A 26240-nucleotide genomic window follows, 5' to 3' on the forward strand; every position below is an offset into this window, starting at 1 on the left:
CAGTCCTGACAAAACTCTACCATTTGGTGAGCAAGATATATGAGACAGGGGAAATACCCCCAGACTTCAAGAAGAATATAACAATTCCAATCCCAAAGAAAGCAGGTGTTGACAGATGCGAAAATTACCGAACTATCAGTTTAACAAGTCACGGCTGCAAAATACTAACGCGAATTCTTTACAGACAAATGGAAAAACTAGTAGAAGCCGACCTTGGGGAAGATCGGTTTGGATTCCGTAGAAATGTTGGAACACTTGAGGCAATACTGACCCTACGGCTTATCCTAGAAGCTAGATTAAGGAAAGGCAAACCTACGTTTCTAGCATTTGTAGACTTAGAGAAAGCTTTTGACAATGTTGACTGGAATACTCTCTTTCAAATTCTGAAGGTGGCAGGAGTAAAATACAGGGAGTGAAAGGCTATTTACAATTTGTATAGAAACCAAATGGCACAAAAGGGAAGCAGTGGTTGGGAAGGGAGCGTGACAGGGTTGTAGCCTCTCCCCGATGTTATTCAATCTGTATATTGAGCAAGCAGTGAAGGAAACAAAAGAAAAATTCAGAGTAGGTATTAAAATCCATGGAGAAGAAATAAAAACTTTGAGGTTCACCGATGACAGTGTAATTCTGTCAGAGACAGCAAAGGACTTGGATGAGCAGTTGAACGGAATGGATAGTGTCTTGAAGGGAGGATATAAGATGAACATCAACAAAAGCAAAATGAGGATAATGGAATGTAGTCGACTTAAGTCGGTTGATGCTGCCGGAATTAGATTAGGAAATGAGACACTTCAAGTAGTGAAGGAGTTTTGCTATTTGGGGAGCAAAATAACTGATGATGGTCGAAGTAGAGAGGATATAAAATGTAGACTGGCAATGGGAAGGAAAGCATTTCTGAAGAAGAGAAATTTGTTAACATTGAGTATAGATTTAAGTGTCAGGAAGTCGTTTCTGAAAGTATTTGTATGGTGTGTAGCCATGTATGGAAGTGAAACATGGATGATAAATAGTTTAGACAAGAAGAGAATAGAAGCTTTCGAAATGTGGTGCTACAGAAGAATGCTGAAGATTAGATGGGTAGATCACATAACTAATGAGGTGGTGTTAAATAGGATTGGGGAGAAGAGAAGTTTGTGGCACAACTTGACTAGAAGAAGCGATCGGTTGATAGGACATGTTCTGAGGCATCAAGGGATCACCAATTTAGTATTGGAGGGCAGCATGGAGGGTAAAAATCGTAGAGGGAGACCAAGAGATGAGTACACCAAGGAGATTCAGAAGGATGTAGGTTGCAGTAGATACTGGGAGATGAAGAAGCTTGCGCAGGATAGAGTAGCATGGAGAGCTGCATCAAACCAGTCTCAGGACTGAAGACCGCAACAACAACAACATGAGGGAACAGCATTGTTGTCTTCCTTCCACAATGCTAAACCATGACACTTATAACCATGAACACAAAGGTATGTTTCAAAACGATATAGTTCCCCTGTGAGTTTTAACCAACCCATAACTTAATTTTCACCAGGAGTCCAGCATGGTACAAAGGACAGCTTGCATGAAATTTGGAAAGGAGGAAAGAGATGCTAACAGAACTGAGTCTGCAAAAATTAGTTATAAACAGTGCTTGGATAGCTCAATTGACAAGGGCACTGCCCCCAAAATTCAGGTTCCACCTTTAAATTCCAATCCAGTAGGCTACCCAATTTTATCTGCCAGGGCACTAAAAGGTAAAAAAATTGACATTTGTAAAACATATCAGTTTTTCACACAATATGCCACAACAAAAATTTGCATTAGCGACCAATCAAAATAAAGTATTTTAAAAGGCACTCTGTGAGGAACCTGCGACCACATTAAGATGTGTGTGATGGAATGTGACTTCAAACTGTGAATTTTTACTTCATGGGCAACGTTCCTATTGTCTGAAGTACCCAATGTGTTTTCGTTTTTGAGAAGTATGAGACAGGCATTGACAGACTGAAGCTTTGTGTTGAGCAATACAACATTTTCTGAGTCTGTTTCATAACATTGTTACCTGTGAAAGGTGAGTACCAGAGTTCAAGTCTAGTCTGAAGTGTGAAACTGACTTCCAAAATCTTGGCTATTTTGGCACACATCCATAGCATGGGCTTCCATCTCATTAAGATGGAAGGTGACAGCTTGGGTGAAAGGTGTTGAAGTAAACAAATGTGAAATTGGCAATGATTGTTTTAAAGGACTTTTGTTTGTAGTACAACCACAAGCCCAAAATCATAGTTGGATGACATTGCTCCACATCTAATAATTGTACTCATGATTATGCCTCAAGTGTGATCCCTACTTTATAACTAGTTCCACCACTTAGAATTTTACATAAGACTTTTTGTTACCAGTATCTGCACCCTATTTAACACTCTTATTTATGCATAGTTACCGTCATATGATAAATTTGTAAATGTAATATTCCCGGATTGAGAAATCTCTGAAGTATTTTGTTGCATTTTATGTAGGCCTGCAAATACCACACTTTCACAAAATAAATAAATGAAATAAATATCGTTACAATACACACTCCACTGCGGAATGAAACACCCTCCTCTGTCAGACTTTCAGACATACATTTCACATGTTACTTGGTAAGCATGTCCTCATACATTGTCCTCATTCAAATCACATCACAATATAAGAAACCATATGTAACACAAACGATGATTGTAACATGGACATAAGATAAAGATACCAGAATACGCAACACAGTAAATGAAACCAGTAATAACACTGCATGCACTTGATACAAATATTAAAGCCTTATTTAAAAGCGTCATTATATCCACCTGTAAAATGAATGAATGTACTCTCCACTTTAACTGCATGAAGTTAGTTTGAAAACAAAGTTCATAGATCTGGAAATGTTATGAAATGTTTAAAAACCCAACACAAACCTTCCTTTTCTTCTGGGGTCAATTCCCTTAACGGTGTTGTATGTAACGGCAGTGGGCTCTCTTCTTCTACTGGCTTTTCGTCTTGTTCGTCCTCTGAATGATCTTTACGTACGTTGCCAAGCTTCGAGATCATTTTCTGCAGGAAGTATTTTGATTCCTCTGAAAGACCATCATTTTCACTTTCTTCTTCAGTCTCAGTCCACTTCCCCTCATCTGACTTTGACAGATCAGGTGCAGGAACGATTTTAATTGCACTAGACCGCAGGTCATCCTCGTCCTTTCTGACATGTTTATTCACTTCATTGTTACTGTCGTCTTCGTCTCTAAACCTCTGTCTTTCCCCAGTCTTTTCACTTTCACTTGAATGCTTGAACCTATGTTTTCCTTCCTCTGCACATATTTCCATTACTAAAAGTATGAGTGCGAAATGTATTACTAATTTCGATCGCATTTTTATTCCTAAAGCAAAACATAAACATTAAAGCCGCAAAAAATAACTACAACGTAATAGGCAAACAAAATTCAACCACAACACATCACCCTTCTTCTACATTTAAATCGGCACCTATCGATAAGCTAATGTCAACTAATTCACCGCTAGCTGTTAATATAACCCCAGTCGACGTTTGCTTGCCCATTCCTAGCTATCGACACTTTTCATTTTAGGTTGTTTTCTTGTGTATGCCGAAAATATTGTCAGACCTGACCAAAATTTTCACACCTTCTGGCCAAAACACTTAGAGCTTCTGGAATGGGAACACGTAGCCCATCCCGACGTAAACACGTCGTTATCTTTCGGGTACCACTATACTAGCTCTAAAAACACTATAGGCGTACGTCGCAGTAGTGGGGGACATCGTGACATTTTTCGAGTACATTGTCAGTTGTACCAACACGAATGGAACTTTCGCGATAATACTGTAAATACCTAAAAAGTTATAACAAATTGAAGCAAAGTAAACACATTGACAGTACTGAAGTCCGACAGTAAAACTGAATCCAGATATGAACATATTTTTCGGTTTCAGAGCAAACCATGGCTGCTGTTTGTAAAACCCAGCTTTCTTAATATAAAAATTGTACTGCTTGCTATTTCAAACAAGAGTCAAGAAAAAGGCTCTATTAATTCATTAGTAAATTTTGACAGTCTTACACAATGTGTTAACAGTTGTATCATTCGTCAGTGAAGTTTATAAACAAGTGCGCTACGCATTCGCTTGGATGAGGAATGGTGAAGTCAGATGTTTACATGTTAATATGGGAAAGTAGACTGTTGAATATGCGAAATATACATGTATCATTGAAATACGTGAAGACCACTTTATTTGTAGGTGGCACATGTAACATAAACTGATGACCTCGTTATTGTCATGAAGTTGTTGTACGCTGTAGCAGCCAGTGCATGTGTGCAGTAGCCTAATCTACTTGGAAGGGACGATTCCCAATGAATCAGAATGTTACTGAAACAAGTATTCATCGGCAGGAAACATCTACTATCAACTTATAATTGCGGGCTTGTTATGTTTCCGATTCGACGCCTTACATCTGCTACTGGACCATTTAATTTCGTGGGTGGTAAAAGAGTTGAACCGGTAGATAGGTTATGTGACACCATTGTAATAAATCCAGCAAAGGGTGAAGAACTGTGCCATGTACCTTCATCAGGAAAACTTGAAGTTGCACGTGCCGTCTCCGCAGCGAAGGAAGCTTTCAAAACGTGGAGCCAAGTACGATTTTTTTACACAAGTGTTACTACATACATGGCTTGCAGTTGGTGAAGGCGTACGAGTATTTGTTTTAACTCCCTGCCCGGCCATTATAGCTCCCTACCCAGGGAGCATGAAAGCGGACCAACAGAAATGATTAGAAGAAATATGCTGAGAGCTGTACATCGTGATTATCATATCTTTTTTACCAAATCTTAACTGTCTGATATTGGCGACCGAACAAATAGAAAACTATTGTATTATTCCAACCGTCAGTGTTACCATTTTTGCAGCTCATTTCCTTATAGATTTCACGGTAGATTGCATTCCAGTAATATAATGATATGTGCAGTGACCAGAAAATGTCATTTACTTGACAGGTAGATATGCAACAGAAAAGTAGTTCCCCTGCCCATTTCCACAAAGCAGGTAAAAGGTTTCATGACACCCCAGTTCTCCCTTATTGTTAAATTGTGAGTGGATCATGAATCCTTAATTATGCATGGAGATAAAATAAACAGTACATGTCATATTTATAAGATGGGGTCGTATTGTAGTTCTTAGGAAATTTCTGATAAGAATGTAAAGCATAGTTCTTGGATAATCAGTAGCCATCATATGCCTGAATGATAGCAAGAGAGTTATTAATTTCAAAAGCTAGGAAACCAGATGGGATTGAATCCTTAAAGCAAATAAACAACCGCTTGTTAACTCACTGAAAATCATCCATAAGTTCATGCATAAAAAACCTCTGATAAGTCCCTAAAACTTACGTTTGTTACTCATGTTACATTTTTGAGCTTCACTATCTTCAGATGAGATTCTTTGATTTTATATTGGCCACATAGCTCCCTGGAATACAAAACTGATAAATGTTCTGCAATTTTTCATTTGTTGCATGTAATATCTGCATTGGTTTCCATACTCTGCAAACCGGTGTGATGTGCAAGGCAGTCTAGTTCCGTTCCCAGTCCCAAGTGCTATGCTAATGAACTTGAATCCAAAAATATCAAGGTAAGATGGAGCAAGGGGTCTGAATCACATCACAACTGGCTCGGAGTTCATTGCTTCTTTTGCATACATGAATATTTGTAAAACTCTGTGTAGTCTCTTGTTGTTTTCTAAAGTGATTTAGTAAAATGCAATGCTGATTCCATTTTTATTGTTCAAAATACTTTATAATTCAAAAGAAATTATTTCCCAAAAATGTCTCCAACAAATTTGAATGTTTCTCATCAAACATATGCATAAATTGATGTCTTCTTCCCTTGTGATCAGACAACAATTGGTAAGATTGTATGCAAATCAAAGATGGGCATATCTGTAGGTCCAGTATTATTCTGTGCTAAAAGTAACTAACCTGCTTCTCTTGCCAGTGTTGTTGTTGCTGCTGCTGTTGTTGTGACTTCTTCTTCTTCTTCTTCTTCTTCTTCTTCTTATCCTTCATCTTCAGTTTAGAGCGGGGTTTGATTCATCCATCCACACTTCTCAGTGCTTACTGTACTCATGCCTAAATCCTCGCATACAATTTTTATCCCTCGCCCTTCCTTCCATTATCAATTTGATTATTCCTTGATGTCTCAGGATGTGGTGTATCAAATAATCCTGTCCTTTAGTCAAGTTGTGCAATAAATGTCTTTCTCCCCAATTTGAATCAGTACCTCCTCATTAGTTATTCAGTCTACCCATCTAATCTTCAGCATTCTTCTGTAGCACCACATTTCAAAAGCTTCTATTATCTCCTTGTCTGAACCATTTATTGTCCATGTTTCGCTTCCATACAAGGCTGCACTCCAGACAAGAAAAGAGTTCATGACACTCAAATTGATATTCATTGTTGACAAATTATACTTGTAAAAAAATATTATTCTTAACATTGCTGGCCTGCAATTTATGTCCTCTCTACTTTGGCTTTCATCACCAGTTTTGCTGCTCAAATAGCAAAAATCATCTACTGTTGTTAGTGTCTCGTTTCCTAATCTAATTCCCTCAGTATCACATGATTTAATTTGATTACATTCCATTATTGTTATCTTACTTTGTTGATATTCATCTTATAACCTCATTTCATGACACTACCTATTCTATACAATTGCATTTCCAAGCCCTTTGCTGTGTCTGACAGAGCTACAGTGTTATTGGCAAACCTCAAAAGTCTCTAATTTTCGTATAGACAGCATGTATCTTTCCCCTGGTCATGAATGTTTTGATAGTAGTGTATTCGTCCTCTAGCCATTCCTGCTTAATTATATCACATTTTCTGTCAACTTCATTCTTTATGTGTACGTATTCCCTTTTGCATGCTTCATTTGCTGCATTTACATATTTTCTCCTTTCATCAATTATATTCAATGTTTCCCATGTTATCCATGGATTTCTACTAGTACTTTTCTGTAATTCTCTGCTGCCTTCACTTTTTCAGCTCTTAAAGCTACCCATTCTTCTTCTGTTGTATTCCTTTCCAGTGTTTTAGTCTATTGTTGCCCCTAATGCTACCTCTGAAACTCTTAACAACCTCTGATTCTTTCAGCTTATCCAGGTTCCATTTTTGCAGTTTCTTCAGTGTTAATCTGCATTTCATAACCACTAAATTATCTGCATCTGGAAACCTCCTACAGTTTAAAATCTGTTTTTGAGGTCTCTATTTTACCATTATATTAATCAGTCTACAGCCTTCCATTGTCCCCAGATCTCATCTAATGCTATGATTTGTAAATTTCAGACCATAGCTCTCCCATCATTATCCAATTATTTTGTAGTTCCTCATCCACCTTGATTGTTGAAATGTTATTATTTACCTACAAAGATCTTGCTTTGACATCTGCTACAGTCTTTAGTCTTTATAAGCCAATAGCCCTTTCAGGTACCTGCGTTAGCATAGTGTCCTTTATGCAGGTGTGAAATACTTTTATTTATACTTTAAAAAATACTAAGGGAGTGAAAGGTACAGGTAAAAATACTTTGTAGTATTTGTCTCTGTAATGTAAGACATGAGTAGGCAACTCCTCCTCCTCCTCTTCCTTTCTCAGGCATTAGGTACCAAGGCCTGTTAGGGTTCCACTAATTGCACACGTCTTTCAGTAAATGATCTGATGCTTCATTTCCCAGGAGACTCGGTCTTAGAAATAACTTTTGGGACCCTGCCGTCATCCATGCATTGAATGTGAATTATCCATTTATTATGGTGTGTGTCGAATGTCTTTATTTTACAGGTCACTTTGAGATAGTGTCAAACTCTTTTATTCGTTATGTGGTTTATAAAAAATAAATAAATAAATAAATAAATATTGAGAGACTGCTACTACACTTTACTTTTTGAAGGAGGACAGAAGATTTGGTATTGGGAAACATCAAAAGTGACAATATGGACTGTACATGCACTTAACAATAAAGTTGAGAAATTATGGAGAGGATAAGTTTTGCACTAATTGAATTCTTCAGAAACACATAAAGCAACTATTAATACTGCCTGAGGCAGTGTTTGGTCTCTTTGAATGCCAACATTTGTGTGTGTGTGTGTGTGTGTGTGTGTGTGTGTGTGTGTGTGTGTGTGTGTGTACATGACATGAATTAGGTCAAATATTACCTCTTCTTAAGAAGAGAATATCCTGTTCTTTAACAGTTATTACTAACCTAGTTACAGTGTGGACACCAAAGACATTCTGTAGGTTTTGTGAGAAAGCATTATACTTAGTATGTCATTCAAGGAATTAATTGTCTGGCTTGTACTCCTATTTGCTTGTTAAAATTTGCTTCAGATAACATAGTGGTCTGTACATCAGCCAGTGCTGGTTCCTGCAAATACCACCAGCACGATATCTGTATGTGCTACACACGAATTTAGGTTCTTTCGCATTCTTCACTGTCTACAGACGTAAATCATTAGGTTCTTAGGCTCATGTCCCGGATTGTCATAGAACAAACAATGACTTCATTCTACATGTCCCCATCCAGCATGTTATCTGCCTGGTATCTCAAAGCACTATTTTGATATGTGCAACAGTGACCTCAATACATTGAGGCTATCATTGTAAAAGCAGTTTGAGCTGACACTGTTGCATCATTTTACTGTTAGCATATCGGGCAATAGTTGAGCTGCATCCTGCCTTCTGTATCAGTGAGTTGAGAGCAAGAAGTAATGATAGTATGTGATTGTGGTTGTTTATGGATGCTTTTATCCTGGTGTTTATTGAATACTCACTTTTATTTGAGTGTCCACATTTGGGAAAAAAACTTTTTTGGAGCAATCTAATGGTATTTGATATCTTGCACTGTAACTGTCAGGATTTAAACCTATCAATGGGTAGCCATGTAATTTATTTTGACAAAACTTGTTGCTAACATATATCACAAGATGCACCCATATTAAAATGAACACAAGTACTGAGCACTGATAGTTCTGGAGTTTGAGTACTTGAGGAATGCCCAATTATCAGTCATCATGCTTATATGATGTGCCAAGCTGAGTAAGACATGCCTGTTTTCCTCTTTATGTTGTAACACTTATTTATTGTGCTCCAAGAGTGTTATGTTGGTTTTCCTTACACAATGATGACTAATATCTTGCTCCATCTCTATTCCAATCAGCTAATTCTTAACCCCTAACTGAAAAGTAAAAATAGCAGTAAATAACTGGAGTTCTTATGTGTACACGTTCTTATGTAAGAAAAAATGAACACTAACGACTCCAGTGGGAAAATCAGACTTCCAAAAATACACCTTTAATTATTTCCACTGTAAATTCTGCCTCATGTACCCACCTACCACCACCTACTCCAGCAGTACTACTGGTAACTGAAGGGTTGGGTTCTTTGGGGAAGGAGACCAGACATCGAGGTCATCGGTCTCATCGGATTAAGAAAGGACGGGGAAGGAAGTCGACCATGCCCTTTCAAAGGAACCATCCCGGCATTTGCCTGGAGCGATTTAGGGAAATCACGGAAAACCTAAATCAGGATGGCCGGACGCGGGATTGAACCGTCGTCCTCCCGAATGCGAGTTCAGTGTCTAACCACTGCGCCACCTCGCTCGGTGTGGTAACTGAAGGCAGTGCACTGTGCGAAATCACACATTTCCTGTTAACAATCCTCCCCTACACCATTTTTTCTCCTTTTATGTTCTACATTGCCAACTCTTTTTAACTGTTAGTATATTTCATTAAAAATTACTTACTGTGTTTCTTTCCAATTTCTTTATCTTCATCTTTCTCTGTCTGTTGCTCTTATTTCCCCCATCTTTTCTCATTACCTTCTACCTCTTAGTCACCATGGTCATTCCACTTCTCATTTCTCTTCTTCTTACACATCTTTACTTCTAATTCTGCCCTACTGCCCCTGGGCTGAAGTGGCTACATACTTACCAGTTCTTTTACCCCCAATATCTTATGTATCCCCTTTCTCTTTATCTTCTCTTTCCCTGCAACAGGTGTACCCTTCTCAACTTCAGGTTCCAAATGACTTGCATCTTCTTAGCTCTCCCAAACCCATATTTTAATTCTACCTGAAGAAGGAACTAGTAATTCCAAAAGCTTAATAATAGTTTTTCCTACTTTTCAATGTGCCCAACACCAGTACTTCCTGAAGGCAAGTAATGGTGTGCCATTCTGTCACCATGAAAATTTACAAATTATTGGATACACATATGTCTAAAAGTTGAGTATAACTGTACGGGTTAGCTAAAATAGAATTATAGGTTAGTAGGTTGCTCATGGTTAAAATTTTTCAGGCCACTGATGGTGTTTGGTGCTAATAAAAGCAAAATGTGCCTCATGTAAATTAGAATCAAAGCAAGATTTCAAGTGTGCACTCCCTCTCGATTCCCCCCCCCCCCCCCCCCCACACACACACACACACACGCAAATAACCACTACTACCACCAGTAGAGTGTTAGCAGTACTTAAGAAGGATAGTAAAGTATAAACCTGTACAGTCTGTAAATAGTATGACAGTGATAAAATATGCAGAGGTAGGAACCTTGAGATCCATGTAATCATGTTTGGATTCAGGTTTCAATTATGGGGGGAAAATCAGTTTTTCTCCCCCCCCCCCCTCCCCGCCAATTATTTATCATCATCCCTACATTTAATGTGCCACAGCTGCTTAAGATTTTAATAGTAATAACAATAATATTTTTTATTCGTTTGGCAAAGTAATATTGTAATTTGCTTATATCAGTTGTTAGTACTGTGATTTCACTTTTGAGGCAGATGGTTCATAGCAGCCCCTCCCCCCCCCCCCCCCCCCCCCCTCTCTCTCTCTCTCTCTCTCTCTCTCTCTCTCTCTCTCTCTCTCTCTCCCCCCTGGATCTGCACCTACGAGTAATGATGTGGGAATGTCATGTGGTTTCACACAGATGTTACGAGGAGGCTGACAGAAGTGGTATGAGAAGTTTGTTGGGGAAAAGTGATCTCATTTCAGAGTGTGAATTGAGAAAGTCATAGCTATGTGTCCTGCAGTGGTAGGCACATACAATAAATTATGATTTCCAAGTAGTGTGTGAGTAATAATTCATTGGCACAACACATGTAAGAGCAAGATGAACATAATGTAGATTCTGTTCTGATAAACATAACTAAAGGATTTTCCTGGTCTGATAGAAATATACATCAGAATATGAAAACATTTTGTTGGTGCCCAGCTACATAGGGAGAAATGATCATCGTAGTAAAATAAGAGAAATCAGAGCTCGCATGGAAAGATTTAAGTGTTCGTTATTTCCGCACGCTCTTAGAGAGTGAAACGGTTGAAAATTAGCTTGAAGCTGATTCAGTGAATCCACTGCCTGGCACTTAATTGTGAACTGCAGAATAATAATGTAGATGTATAAGTTGAAGTCCATCATGACATAAGTCGTGACAGTCACTCCTAGGTGCAGTTCACAATCTAAGTTCCACAGGAGAATCCTTTTCACAGTTTATGGTCCACAGGAGTATACCAGTCATGGGACACCAAGTCCATAGAAGGCCAGTGTCAGAAGAAACAAAGGCTTTAAGAGTGGTGGCTGGCAGCTCAGTGTGCCTGCCGTTGAGTATCATTAATTGTGGCTGCTGGAGCAGCATCACAGCACAGTGTAGATCTAGAGACAGAGCTCAACTGGACAGAGCTGGTGAGCTCGGAGAGACAAAGCTGCTGGGCACAGCTGATGTGAGCTGCCTGCTAGCAATCAGGGAGCATCTTAAGTATACAGCTGGCTGAAGGATACCCTTGCGGTGCTCGGTGAGCACATGACTAACCGATGTGACATAGTGGCCGCTGTTGTAGAGATACACATGCTGCTAGTGGTAAGGCTGCCACATTTGGTGGCACCTACCGAAGATTGGCTTGCCAGCACTCATTCTTACATCATTACCAGTAATATTGCTATACACATGGCGCATGCATGGGCCAGTGTTTGATGACTGACCTATCATGTGTACTGTCTCCGGCAGAAAACGTGCAGCACTGATGCATGACCCCGTGCTGGTCACAGATGTAGTGCCATTATCTATAGTGGCAGGTAAATAGCAGGAATATAATAGAGATGTTAGAGGCCCGAACAATGGTGGGAGGGGGGTATTGTATTTCTGAGTTTTTTGAAAATGGAAGTTGTATTTGTTGAAGAGTGAAAGGAGAGACTGCCAGGGAGATTTGAGTGTAGAAAAGATTGGATTGGATTGTTTGGGGGAAGAGACCAAACAGTAGTGTAGAAAAGATTTGTGGGGTAGATGCAGGAGAGAAAAGCTGGGAGAAGTGATTGGTATGGGCGTTGAAGGATTCATTGTTGGAGCAGTATGTTTTCCATGGATGTCTAATGTGTAGGGAAGGGAGTGTTTGATGTGAAAGGAATGGCAGCTGTCCAGATGGAGATGTTATTGGTTGTTGGCTGGTTATATGGACTGAGATTTGGATGTGAACTTCAGTGAGATGGAAGTCATGGAAGGTGGCCTTGTATCTGAAATAGGACCAGGAGAATTTGAGTTGAAACAAGGGATTAAGCTGCAAAAGTATGTGGAGGAGTTCCTCTCCACTGTAATAAGCCAGAGCTTACAGGTTCTAGTTGTTCAGCACTACCTCTTCCATGCGACCGATGAAAAGATTGATATAGGACAGGACCATTATGATTCCTACAGCAGTTCCTGTGATTTATTTGTGGATTTGTCCCTTGAAAGCAAAGCAGCTGTCGGTAAGGATTAGTGGTCAGGTTGAAAATAAATGAGTTTTTAGGGAAACTTTCAGGTGGAAGAGACAGTGAATTGGGGCTGAGAGGCTACACATGTGTACACTGATCAGCCAGAACACTACAACCACCTACCGAATAGCTTTGGCATGGATAACAGTAGTGACATATTGTAGCAGGAAAGCAGTGAGGCCTTGGTATGTCACTGGAGAGAGTTGGCACCACAGCTGCATGCACAAGTCACCTAATTCCAGTAAAATCTGGGAAGAGGGGTGATGAGCTCTGATGCCACATTCAATCACATCCCAGACATGTTCCACTGGGTTTTGCTACTATGTTCCTCAAACAACTCCTTCACACTTCTGGCTTTGTCACATGGCACATTATCTTGTTGAAAAATGTCACTCCTGTCAGGAAACATGATCGTCACAAAGGGGTGTATGTGGTCTGCAACCAGTGTACCGTACACTTTGGCCGCCATGGTTTCTTGCACGAGCACAACTGGACCCAAGAATGCCCACATGAGTGTTCACCCGAGCATAATGGAGCCGTTTCCAGTTTGTCTCCATACTGCAGTACAGGTATCAAGGAGCTGTTCCCCAGGAAGACGATAGATTAATGCCCTCCCATCAGCATGTTCAAGAAGGTATTATGATTCATCAGATGTATAATGCTGTGCCACTGTGCCAGTGTTGAGTGCAGATTGTCACATGCCCATTTCAGTCACAGTTGCCAATGTTGTGGTGTTAACCTTGGAACAGGCATGGGTCATCGACTGTGGAGGCCCATTGTTAGGTGCGTTCGGTGGACTGTGTGTTCAGTTACACTTGCACTTGGTCCAGCATTAAAGTCTGATGTCAGTTCTACCACAGTTCGCCACCTGTCCTGTTTTACCAGCCTGCCCAGCACATGACATCCAACATCTGTAATGAGGGGTGACGTCCAGCCCCACGACTTCTGGATGTGGTTTCACCTTGGTTTTGCAACGTGTTAAAGACACTCACCACAGCACTCCTTGAACACTTGATAAGTCATGCAGTTTCCAAAATGCTCATGCTGAGTCTCCAGACCATCACACTCTTCTCTCGGTCAAACTCAGGTAGATTGCACGCCTTCCCCATTGTACACATTGGTAGCATGCTCATTGATATTACATCCATTGTGTGAGTGTCTTATTAGTAGTCATTCCTCACCAGGTGATGCTACTACCACGTGGACAGCTATTTATTTATGGTGGATTGTTGGTCATAATGCTCTACTGATCATTGTGTGGGATGTTAGTATAGGAAGAGGTTGCATGCATAGTGACAAAGAGAATTTGAGATGGGAGAGGGGTTGGAACAGATTAGAGATGTTCCACGAAGTGGATGTGAATTTTATGAAGAAAGAGTTGCAGAGCTAGTCTACCAGGGGTGAGAAGTGTTTGTAGAGGCATTAATTCCTATTAAATGAGACAGTTATGATTATTATTTTTGTGTATTTTGGGAAGTAAGTGTATTGTAGGGACACACAGTTCAGGGGGTTAACGAGTTCTATGGAGGCAGCTGCGATTCCTTATTGGGAGACTATGGTTTTTAGCATTTTCTGCCGCTCACTGTGGATAGAAAGAGTGGTATTTTTGGGAACAGTTTAACATATTGAATTACACTTGAGCTGGATGAGCCTCTCAGCTACATACCCGCAAACACCTCACAGTCATTACCATAATAGTGGAACCTATGTTCATAAGGAGGATGATGGTACAGTGGTCTGTTGTGAGGTTGCTAATAGCTCACACTTCTGGACGTTTATCTTTGGGGAAATTAAAATGAGAGGTCTACAGAAGAACACCAGTAATTCCCAAAGACATGAAATGCTGTTATAACATGACCTTGTGTTGCAATAAGTGCTGATTAAAGTCGATACATGGTACTGTCGGCCTGGGACGTATCAGTCCTCAAGATCAACATTTTGAGCAGTTATTGATGCACATAATACTAAATACTAGAATTGTACCTGAGTTACACATTTGTTTTCATTTCCTACAATAGGGCAGATATTTATAAGATCTCTTCTCTTGCTAGAGGTATCATGGTTATCAGCATCGTTATCCTGTTACTGTCTGATCAAATTTTGCACACATTGTCATCAAAATTCTCTTCAAAGGCTCTTTCCATTGCTTCAGGAAGAAGTATGTAGTTCCATTTTTAAAAAGTTTTTTTAATTCAGTGTTATAATTTGGTAGCTACAAAACTAAGAATTACTTGCATATGTCAGAAAATTCATCACATTGGCAGCTATAACTTAGCTGAAACTGCATATTGATATATTTACACAGTCTAGAAATATTTGAGGTGACCTGTGTGGTAATGAAAAAACACATACACATAATGACAAGTACAGCAACAGAAAAGAAGTAGTCAACTTAAAACATTGAAACTTTTGGCACTGCAGCAGAATGCTTGTCTAGTGATAATGTAAAATGGTCTGGACCACTACATATTCAAGTATATTGAACTTCAGCTAATAACTCCTTATAAGAATCCTACAACTGCAGAACGAAAGGCTTCGATCATATGCATCACAATGTTATTTATTAGAATTAAGCTATTTTTTTTTTCTTTTTACTAGTGAAAAAGCATTATCCAATACTCCAATAAAAAATAAAACTGACTGCAGAGAGAACTCTCTTGGTTATTCAGTCATAAATGTTTCTGCACAGTTTGGCTGAGCACATTGATCACTAAGACTTCAAAACTTTGAATGTGGAGGAAGGAGGTAGAAGATGAAGCAACAGAAGCTGGGGTGCGGAATGATGAACATGCCAAATGAGGAAGGGAAGCGCACAATTGCAAGAATGATAACAGGCCTCTGGCTCTAAGCTGTTTGATATTTAAATAATATTTATTGTTGTTCTTAATTCCCTCTTCGTTACTTATAAAACAAAGTTTGACTTCCAGAACTGCCATTTTGTTCAAACATTCATATTTGTACTATTCAACAATATTTTCAGAATTCAAAGCTAAGAAAATTATAAATAATCACAACATGACCTACAGACACATACAGAACAAATACACCTCTGTCCAAGGCCACTCTAGAAACCTGGCATCTCCAAAGTAGGCAGCTTATTGCTAACAGTACTTATAAGTTATAATAATTGTGGTTTTACACCTTAATTTAGTCAAAATATGTTGTAACAAAAGAGTAAAACATGCAGTTATGGAGGTGGTTTCGTCTTCAGTCTACCTTCAGCTGTGTGGCTGATACCGGCGGAGGTTCGAGTCCTCCCTCGGGCATGGATGTGTGTTTTTGTCCTTAGGATAGTTTAGGTTAAGTAGTGTGTAAGCTTAGGGACTGATGACCTTAGTAGTTAAGTCCCATAAGATTTCACACACATTTGAACTTTTTTTTCTAGCTTCAGCTGCTGTTTACTCTTCTCTTCCCACACAATCAGGTTTTATGCATCACCAATCTCTATGTTTCATTTGGTCAGTCAGTCACCCCCATATCCAGTATAATATTCACCAAGTTTTCTTTCCTATAACTTCTGGTGGCACACTCAGGGGTCTCCTCAGCCAAAACTTACCTCTGTCTCACTGGAAAGTAAATTTGCCAATTAAACCTAGACGTATTAATATTGATGTAATACCCCTTGATAATGCAGAATTCATATGATTTTGTATGTCTGTTCATCACAATTTAATGAAGAAGTAACGTATTTTATTTCATAATTTTGGATAGAGGATTACCATGTATTTACAGCAGACCCAGAAATGCTGTGTATGATGATTAGGGAATCCGTGACACTCAAAACATTCTATTGTGACTGCTACTATGTGACACTTTTAGTCATAATATGAAGAAAGCAATGTACACATTTATCAAAATTTTAAGTTTCTGACAACAAAGTCTTTAAAGTTTGTAAAGCAAATTCATCAGTTTAGGATTATTGGAAAGAAGACATGCACATTGCAGTATCATATTAGAAATTTTACATGCCTGGAACTGCAGGGAGAGGTAGTGGTTATAGCTGTTCCATCCTCAGCATCTGCCTGAAAAAGTGGAAATGATGGTGTACCTGCTCTGCTGCTCGAAGCAGGAGTTGGTGTGTCAGGTTGGCCTGGAGCTCCACCTATTGTTCAGAGCAAACCTATTCTTTCTGAAAATGTTGCTGTTGCAGTGTTAAATGTTGCTACCAAAGTTTGGGAACTCTAGGTCCATGAGAGACGAGATACTGGCAGAAGTAAAGCTGTGAGTACCGGGTGTGAGTCGTGCTTCAGTAGCTCAGATGGTAGAGCACTTGCCCGCGAAAGCCAAAGGTCCCGAGTTTGAGTCTCGGTCGGGCACACAGTTTTAATCTGCCAGGAAGTTTCACTCTAGATCCATGTTTACCTTCACTAGATGCATGCTAGTGTCAAGTCCTGTGCCCTTGAACTGTGGCTGAACACCTCCTGATTACTTCTGTGCACACTTGTTTGTTTCCTGTTTCAAAACTTGCAGTCTTTATTAATTTTCTACTAAACAACCACAAACAAGTTAAAGTTCACGAGTGAGCAAACTTGGTGGAGGAATAATACCATTAAATCCTTGCAAAGTCATTACTAGCACAGCCATTAATAGTCTGATCAGCAGCACTTAGTCCAAAGCAGTAGAGGGCAGTCAGGTTCCAGTAGGATGCCACATGGGTGATGTCAACAGTCTTCACTCAACAGACAATGTGTCAGTGGAATTGCTTGGAAGACAATCTGGCTTCTAGATGGTGGGACCAGATGAGTCACCAGAATAGTAACCTATCATTATTTGCTGTGCCTTACAACCTTTTTGACTTGATACTGTTGATATTTTTTATGGCAAAATCAGTGTTGTTTTCTGAAAAAAAATTTATGAATGATACTCCAGATTGTGTACAGCGGCTTGTCTTGTTTTCACTAGCATAATAGTTTTCTTACTTTTTGATTCTGGCATTAATATTTTGTTTAAAATTACACTTTTACATTTTAAAAGTTCCACAGAGCCTGTTTGAAAGTCAGTTGTTTCTTCCATCAATGCAGGACATAAATTAGCAGCATGTCTCAAATCCTTCATAGAATGACATGTTTTGATTGTCTCTGGTTTTTGAGGATGTGTCTTGGTAAAGAAAGGAAGTTAATGTTCATATGTTAAATTGAGGTGATGTTTTTGCTGCAGTAGACAAGAAACTCAAACCCTCCAAGAAAGAAACCAGAGCTGCATGTAAGATGTTTTTGAGCAAGGCTCAGAATCAAGGGTAGGCAATTTGTTAATTTCAGTTAGCCCTCACTCATAGATTTAATAGAAAAAACTTTAGAGGAAACCACAGCTCACTAATATACTTGTTCTCCAATTATACTGTCAGACATTGCAGAAGACTTTAATTTTCCAACAGTTGACAGGGATAATTACAGTTCGTTAAGCAGTGTGTGTTACAAGACATCTTGCACAACTATATTAAATTCCATTCATGGCAGAAACATTTTAGATCTATTGGCAGCAAATAAGTATGCCCTTATAAGTTTTTCTCACATGACATCCTGAAATCCATTGATCAAGGCAATGAGTTGGATGCTATATTTCTTCGCTTCTCAGTGCCACATGAACACTTAACAGATGATCAATCCTACAGGGTGTCAATTTGCTAGTGACCTGGCTGGCAACATTAATATTAACCTCAGAGTTTTTGCAGTCCATATAGTTACCTCTAATGAAGCACTATCTAAAAAATGTTGCACAAATATTCAGTAAGATGTGGATAAGGTTTCGAAACAGTGCAGAGGTTGGCAACTTGCTTTAAATATTCATAAATGTAAAATTGTACAGTACACATATCACAAAAATATATTATCCTATGACTGCAGTATCAGTGAGTCATTGGAGGCAGTCAAGTCATGAAGAAACCTGGTTATAACAGTTGTTATGGTATGAAATGGAATATTTATTTAATTGAAGCAGAAACATTTACAATACTTGGTAATTACCATTACGATCAAATGAAAGAAAGAATTATTAAGTTACACTACTCTTAACAAAAATCTTATAACTTAAGCTGCACCCAGTGACATAAGCAAAAGACCTTCTGTGCAGGGCAGAGGGCATAGCTGACAATCCACTAAGTGCCCCGTGGTCTGTGGTTTTCTGCTGCCGCAGTTGGTGATATCCACAGGGAAGTGCCATTTCTGGTGGTTACTCCTGGATCTTCCAACATCAGAATGAAAACAGTTGAGTAATCTCCACATGATACAATTCTGTTCATGTCCAGATGTGAGGGTTTCTGAAGGGAAATGTCAGGTAGAGTTATTCTCAAGTCAGTGACATGGAATGATTACTTAGTCACAAATGCAGGTACAACAAGTGTTAGAGTTTGATTTGTTGGTATGATACTGGGAAAGTGCAGTAGTCTGTGAAGGAGATGATTTACAAAACAATAATGTGGCCAACCCCAGAATGAAATTAATTAAATGCACTGAAATGAAATTCATGAATTGCTAGGAATGCAATAATTGAAGATTCAATGTCCTGATATAGTATCAATCCAAACTGTTCGGATGCGCTGAGCCTCTAATTATAACTGAAAATGTGTGCCAGACAGACTCAAACCTGGTTTTTGTGTGTATTACAAGCAGTCGCTGTAGCCATTGGGCTACCTGTGCTCAACTCCAGACTTGAATCAAACTTTCATTGTCACTGATGTTTCCAAGTATGGGTTCCGAGTGTTACTGCCATAGCTTCTTCAATGGTGCATGTGGGAATAGAGTTATTGGAGTACCACAGCTTACCCTGCCACACAGCTTATATATGAAATGAAATGAAATGAAATGAATCAATCAAAAGGGGTGAAGTCAGTGCAAGTAGTATTCAGAAAACATAGAGCTGGAAATATCAGTAAACATAACAGATTGAGGCAGTCCTGGAAGCATACACAGACAATATAATGGTTATGGCGACTGCTCGCAATAAGCAGAAAAATAAACAAATTTTCATGTGTCACTACAGATCCAACCTAGAATATCATTCAGCTGTGCGGAACTTATATAGAATAGTGCTAATAGGAAATACTGAACTTGCACCAAGAAGGGCAGCATGAGTGGTCACAGGGGGAGTGTCACAGAAAAGCTGAAAAATATGAAAGACAGTTGCTTGAAAATTAGACTATCTATGGCAGAAAAAGTTTACTTACTAAATTTCAAGAATCAGTGTTAAGTGGAAAATATACTACAGCCTTCTATATATATCACTCCCATAGGCACTACAAACACCAGATTAGGCTTCCTACAAAGCATACAGAGGCATTTAACCAATCATTCTTTCCACACTCTCTGTAAGTATGGAATGGTAAGAAAAAGTAATGTGTGGTAAATGGGAATAGACACTGCTGTTCACTTTGCAGTGATTTGCAGAGAATAGATGCAGATACCAACTGAAAAATAGTGTCTCATCAAATAGAGCATCCGAGTTTCCCAGCGAACCTCATCTCTTGAGGTGTGTCTCAATTTTAATGATACTACTCTGTGAGTCATTGATTCTAAAACTAATGAGGAGCAGGTACCCATGATAATCTAATGAAATTGTTGATACATGTAGGAAATGTTACTAACCTTGTGATGTATCAATTCTTGCCGCATATTCTCTGTGTCAATTAAGCAGTGCGCTGAAAAATAATGCCTCTTAATTTTTTTATTCTGTTCTCAAGATTGATTGAAGTATTACATGTCATGCAGGTAACTTGATGGACTATCCTGCTTTGCTGCTGCAAGTTGCAACCATCTCCTGCTAGATGGTTCTGAGCTGTAGCATGTAACATGGTGTGATGTGTAATGTAACTATGTCAGTTTACTGCAAGGTCCTCAAAAAACTGAAAACATGAATTCGCAGAGTTCACCCACACATGGGGCCTCCTCTCCTTTATCATGACAGTGCCTGACTACACATGAGTGTTGCAGTATCTGTAACAATCTGTCTCCTTCAGTTCACTGTCATCGATCATCCTCCATATAGTTCTGACTTGGCCCTATCTGATTTTCATCTGTTTCCAAAACTTAAAGAACACCTTCGAGGACCTCACTTTGATAGTAATGAAGCAGTGCATGCTGAGGAGAGGTTGTGGTAACATCAGCAAAGTCAAACATTCTGCAGTGATGGTATCAACAAACTGGTCTCTTGTTGGGAGAAATGTGTTCATTGCTAGAGTGACTATGTTGAGAAATAAATGTATAGGTGTGAAGAGTAAAGATGTAGAATGTTAATAAAGTTTGTTTTATTTAAAAATCTCTAAGAGTTTTCCCATAAAAAAATTGGAGTCATTTCTTTTCAGCACTCTCTCTTAAAATTGCTTTTTAAAACTAAATTTGTGAAAGTAATGAATGAAATGTGTGTAATGGCTGAAGTAGCTATTGAAAAAGAAATCTGTGGTCAGCATATAGGTTATGTAAATTTGGCAAAGGGCATTATTTATATTGAAAACATTAGTGCAGATACTTTGGTGATAGACACACATAGTAAGTGACATTAAAGTATATATTATGTGGGTGGCTGGGTCAGTGTATTTGGGAGCATCGTGTATCAATCTGAACTTTAGTTTAAAATGCTGGATAAAGTTTGTGAATAACTGTATCACAGAGTTTGTGCATGGCTTCCTGTCATAAGTTTCTCATCTTCAATCTTGATAATACTAGTAGAGACTTCCATGTTCATGTTTGCCATGTTACTGGTGGAAAACAGCAGTGAGAACATTTAATTATAAAGTTTATTGCAACCAAATACTCACATACAGTCTCAAATAGCTACATTAGATTAGATTGGATTCGGTTTTCATTCCATAGACCCATGAGGTAATTGCCATGGGTGTGGAACATAAAAAACACAAAACATTTGAATACAATACTTACAACCCTGACCATTTGTTAAGAGATTGTCAAAATAGGTGACTACATTACAGTAAACTGGAACCACTAATATTTACAGAATTAATACTCTGTCAGAATGAAACATTGTTATGCACTTTTAATAAATTTATCACACACAAAATACCTAATCTTAACTGTTGTGACCAAATGCTGTCAAAACTGAAACCTAGCAGAGATTTTTACTTAAGCTGGTCTAACAGTCCCATTAAGATATTCTTCTACAGAGTAGAAGGAGTTGGCTATCAAAAAGCCTTTCAAACTCTGTTTAAATTGTGTTTCATCTGAAACCAAGTGTTTAAAGGTTGCTGGCAATTTATTGAAATGTGTGTTCCTGAATATTGAACCCCTTTTTGGACAAAGGTATACTGGTTTCAACTGATAAGTCATTTTAATAGTCTTTTAGTAATTAATGATGATGTCATACAAAAGTACTGTTTACGTGGGCTGATATATCAATGAAAGTAATCAATTTTTGGAAATGTAATGTAACTTGTTAGTTAAAAAAAAATCTACTCAGCAAGCAGCGACAGGAGAACACACATGTAAAAGGTAGCAGAATTTACAATCTTTCGGAGCCAGTAGCCCCTCCTTTTGACAGAAGGGTTGAAGGGTAATGAAGAGGGGTGAAGGAAAAGAATTAGTAAGGTTTAGGAAAAGGGGTAGAGTTCGGAAAAGGTGCTCAGAAAACGTTACTTACCAGACAAGATGAGAAGGAAAGTCTTTCCCTCTCATCCTGCCATGTAAGTCTTCCCTGAAGTGGGGTTCTGGGTGACTTTTCTGAACTCTACCCCTTTTTCTAAACCTCAAGAGTCCTTTTCTTTCACCTCTCTTCCTTCCCCTTCAACCCTTCTGCAGAAGAAGGAGCCACTGGCTCCTAAAGATTGCTGACTTGGATGCCTTTTATATGTGTGTTCCCCTGCCACCACTTGGTGATTAGATTTTTTATCTACCCAATTACAAAAGTACTGTTCAGATAGTCCATGGTTGTATAGAAACAGTGAGCTGACTTATTGCATTATATGATAAACATTGCCTCTAAACATTCTATCAAATCAGAGCTAGGGCTGAATGGCTGACTGTGGCACTGTTCCAGATAACAAGTAAACAAGACTCTACACATGGAAAATTTAAGAGAAACGAAAAATTCTTGTAATTCAGGAACAAAGTGAAGCAAAACATGCACAACACCAAAATCAGGCATGCTCATTCTGTTCTGTGCAGGAAGTTGGATCTTTCAGAAATACTGAGAAAACTGCTTAGCTTCAGTGTAAGAAAGGCAAAATCTGATGCTGTTTTTTCAAGCCTGTGCAGATGAGTTAAACATCTTTTTCTCAACAGTAGCCAGCTCTCAGTTTGTGATAAATTATGAGCCACAAGATACCACGTTTTCCTTGAAATATGCATTTTTCTTAAAACATGTTCCTACACACAGTGTAGGAAGCAGTCATGAAAGTCTCTTCTGAGACAGTAGATAATGATGGAGTGATCAGAGATATAATTAAACATGTTGCTGATATTATCATGCCAGTAGTACATACCCTACTGTGTGGGACCAAAGCTTAATTTGACCACTCGCCAAGAATGATCTACCAACATTACCAGGCAACTATTGGCTGATCAGCATGTTACCTGCAATGTCTAAAATCTTGGAATAATTTATAACAGCCATCACAAACATCAATCAGTCTTCCAAAAACACCATAGCACTGCAGCTGCATTATTCAAAGTGACTGATGACATCAAACGTACTGTGGAAAGTCACGAAGCAACCATTTTAATATTGCTTGATTTGAGAAAGGTTTTGATACTGTTCATTTCAATGTACAGTGTGTTCCAAAATTATTTTTACAATTTTGATCATGTATATTCCAGAAATGTGATAGGCAGAAGGTGCAGTTTGCAGCATAATGTTCACACACACCTAAAGCTTTTTTGTTTCCTGGGATAGTTGTTGGTGAAGATGGCCACCCCCAGTAGATGGCACAATGTGTAGAATAGTTGATACGAGACCAAATCTGCTGTCATGGTCCAGCAAAGCTTCTGCACACATTACAGAAGCAAACTACCATCACACCTGACAGATAGACAGTGGTACATGAGTGGAGGAATTGTGGTGTGAGCTCGCATCAGAGCAGAAATTGCACATGTTAATGACAACATGATAGACCAAACATGGAAGGAACTGGATGGAATATTGCTTATATATTTATTGTGCATCTACAGATGATGCACACAGTGAACTCCGTTAAATAGCTACTAAATTTTTAGATGTAGGTGAACATTATGTCACAAACCACACCTTTATACCTATCCCTGTTTCTGAAATATATGTGATCAAAGTTGTAAAAATCATTTTTAACATGCAGTATTACTTATGAAATTAAACAGTTAAGTTTCATAAATTTGTATTACAACAGCTATCTTAAAAACAGATGTTTGTGAGTCTTCTGTAGGTTAGAGAAATAATCAAGGAAACTAGTGCTCTCACAAGACTCTGAGTTCGGTCCTTGGTCCATTTCTTTTCATGCTTTAGATCAATGATATTTCATCTGTGCTTCATTCTTTTAACTCCCTCTTATAACCTGACAACATCCAGTCTTATCTAAATGCCAACCAGAAGAACATTGCTACTGCCATATCAGGTGTAAATGACAATCTTTGATCAGTATCATGGTGGGTACAAAAGCCCGGTTCTAAACTAAACCCAAAGAATTCACTGGTCAGCCTCATATCATACTGAAAGTTAATCAGTGGATACGTTTGTGAAATAGACCTTCCAGTACTTCTTGACAGTATCAGATTGCGCTATGGAAATGGTGAAACATTTCAGCACAAACTTGGATCAGTATCAAAATTTGGATGAGTAAATGGTTACAGCATGCAGGAAATCTTTCTCCTGCCTACCTGTAAGCGAAGCATTTAGAAAAGTATTTCCACCTCAAATTAAACAAAAATTAGTCCAGTCTCTTATTATGCCAAATCTTTGCTATTTTGATATAGCCACTGGCATCCTCATTGTCTCTCCTCATATGACAAATACCTGGCACCATTCCATAATTGCAGCACTAGATTGGACATACAGAATCTTGGCTGTACCTCACTGTAACACTAAATCTTTCTCGTCTTCTTCTCCATTTCAGCCACAGGACTCTGAAACAAACTACCCTGTTATTTGCACCTTATCAAAAGTCATTCTTCATTCGAGACGAGTTTAAAGCTTTATCTATTATCTATGTAGCTTCCCTCTTGGCATATTCTAGGTGCTTTCCTTCTGTTCTACAATGAACCAGTATCCCCGTCACATTGTAAACTTTCCTCTACTTTCTCACTTCTGTCTACTGATGATTTCTTCCTCATATTTCATCAGCTAATCATACCACATTGTTTCTTGCTCTTTCTTGGGACTTTACACTGGGCAAGAGATTCATGATAAATGCAAGCTAAGTAATGGATCATTGCCATAGAGTTTTTTACTTCAGGGATGCTTATCAATATGCTGTCCACACAAGAATCTGTTTGATGATCAAATATCAGTATGTTTGTATGACTCCCCGTGTGAACGATTTCTTAAATGTGAAATTTAAATCTTAGACTTTTATTCTGCAATCTTCAACTGCCACACCAGACTGGTCAACAAGTGACAGGGTGAAAGCCTTTAGGCTGCTTAGCGATTTTACATAGGCCCAGAATTTTCTCAGGTTCTCGGTCAGGTCTTTTGCTAAGGGTATGATAGTGGTACCAGTTGTAAGCTTCATTCATACATCTTTTCATAGGCAAATGAATCACTGCTTGTCATATTTGCATGTTCTCTTTTGAACCAAGAGTGCAACAGCCTTTCCTCCCTTAGGATTTTCGAAATTTTGTTGTTAAACAGTGGTGGTCTTTCCTTTCTTAATCCTCTTACCAGGCACATAGTTCTCCAGATCATGATTTACAGTCTGTTTAAATTTCATCCTTAATTCTTCTTCGTCCATTTCACTGGAACTAAGTGATGTCAGTTTACTTTCTAAGTGAGATGGTAACACTCTCCTACCCTTCTTGACTGATTTATTAACTTTTGTAACCATAGTTGCTTAATGATATCATGATCACAGAGGTTTGTGGCACAACTTGACTAGAAGAAGGGATCGGTTGGTAGGACATGTTCTGAGGCATAAAGGGATGACCAATTTAGTATTGGAGGGCAGCGTGAAGGGTAAAAATTGTAGAGGGAGACCAAGAGATGAATACACTAAGCAGATTCAGAAGGATGTAGGTTGCAGTAGGTACTGGGAGATGAAGAAGCTTGCACAGGATAGAGTAGCATGGAGAGCTGCATCAAACCAGTTTCAGGACTGAAGACCACAACAACAACATAATGATCACAAATCCCCATCTCTGTACTGACACTTTTGATAAGGTCTAAGGTATTTCCATTGTGTGTATGCTGCTGTACAAGCTGCTGAAGACAGTTCTCAGAAAATGTGTTAAAAAGTGTTTCACAAGACTGTCTGTCTGTACCTCTGCAATGAATCCGTAGATATCCCAGTCTATACTAGGTTAAAGTCACTTCCAATTAG

General features: G+C 38.8%; 2 protein-coding genes across 5 annotated transcripts in view; one reads left to right on the forward strand and one right to left on the reverse strand.

The window, feature by feature from the left end:
• LOC124787457 (protein sel-1 homolog 1) overlaps positions 1–3779 on the reverse strand; it is a 78589-nt gene extending 74810 nt beyond the window's left edge. The window contains exon 1 of the mRNA XM_047254341.1: positions 2922–3779. Within this exon, the coding sequence (XP_047110297.1) occupies positions 2922–3372 (451 nt within the window). The 5' untranslated portion in view covers positions 3373–3779. The remainder of the gene's footprint in view (positions 1–2921) is intronic.
• A 275-nt stretch (positions 3780–4054) lies between these two features.
• The window catches only part of LOC124710318 (4-trimethylaminobutyraldehyde dehydrogenase A-like), a 203434-nt gene continuing 181248 nt past the window's right edge, over positions 4055–26240 (forward strand). Inside the window, exon 1 of one of the 4 annotated variants that reach the window (XM_047240915.1) lies at positions 4055–4248. In XM_047240915.1, the coding sequence (XP_047096871.1) occupies positions 4150–4248 (99 nt within the window). In that variant the 5' untranslated portion in view covers positions 4055–4149. Of the gene's footprint in view, positions 4649–5530; positions 5642–18972; positions 18997–26240 lie in introns of those variants that run through there. The other 3 variants (XM_047240914.1, XM_047240918.1, XM_047240917.1) reach the window with 3 other exon arrangements.

Source organism: Schistocerca piceifrons, chromosome 1 (assembly GCF_021461385.2).
Source record: "Schistocerca piceifrons isolate TAMUIC-IGC-003096 chromosome 1, iqSchPice1.1, whole genome shotgun sequence".
Classification (NCBI taxonomy): Eukaryota; Metazoa; Arthropoda; class Insecta; order Orthoptera; family Acrididae; genus Schistocerca; species Schistocerca piceifrons.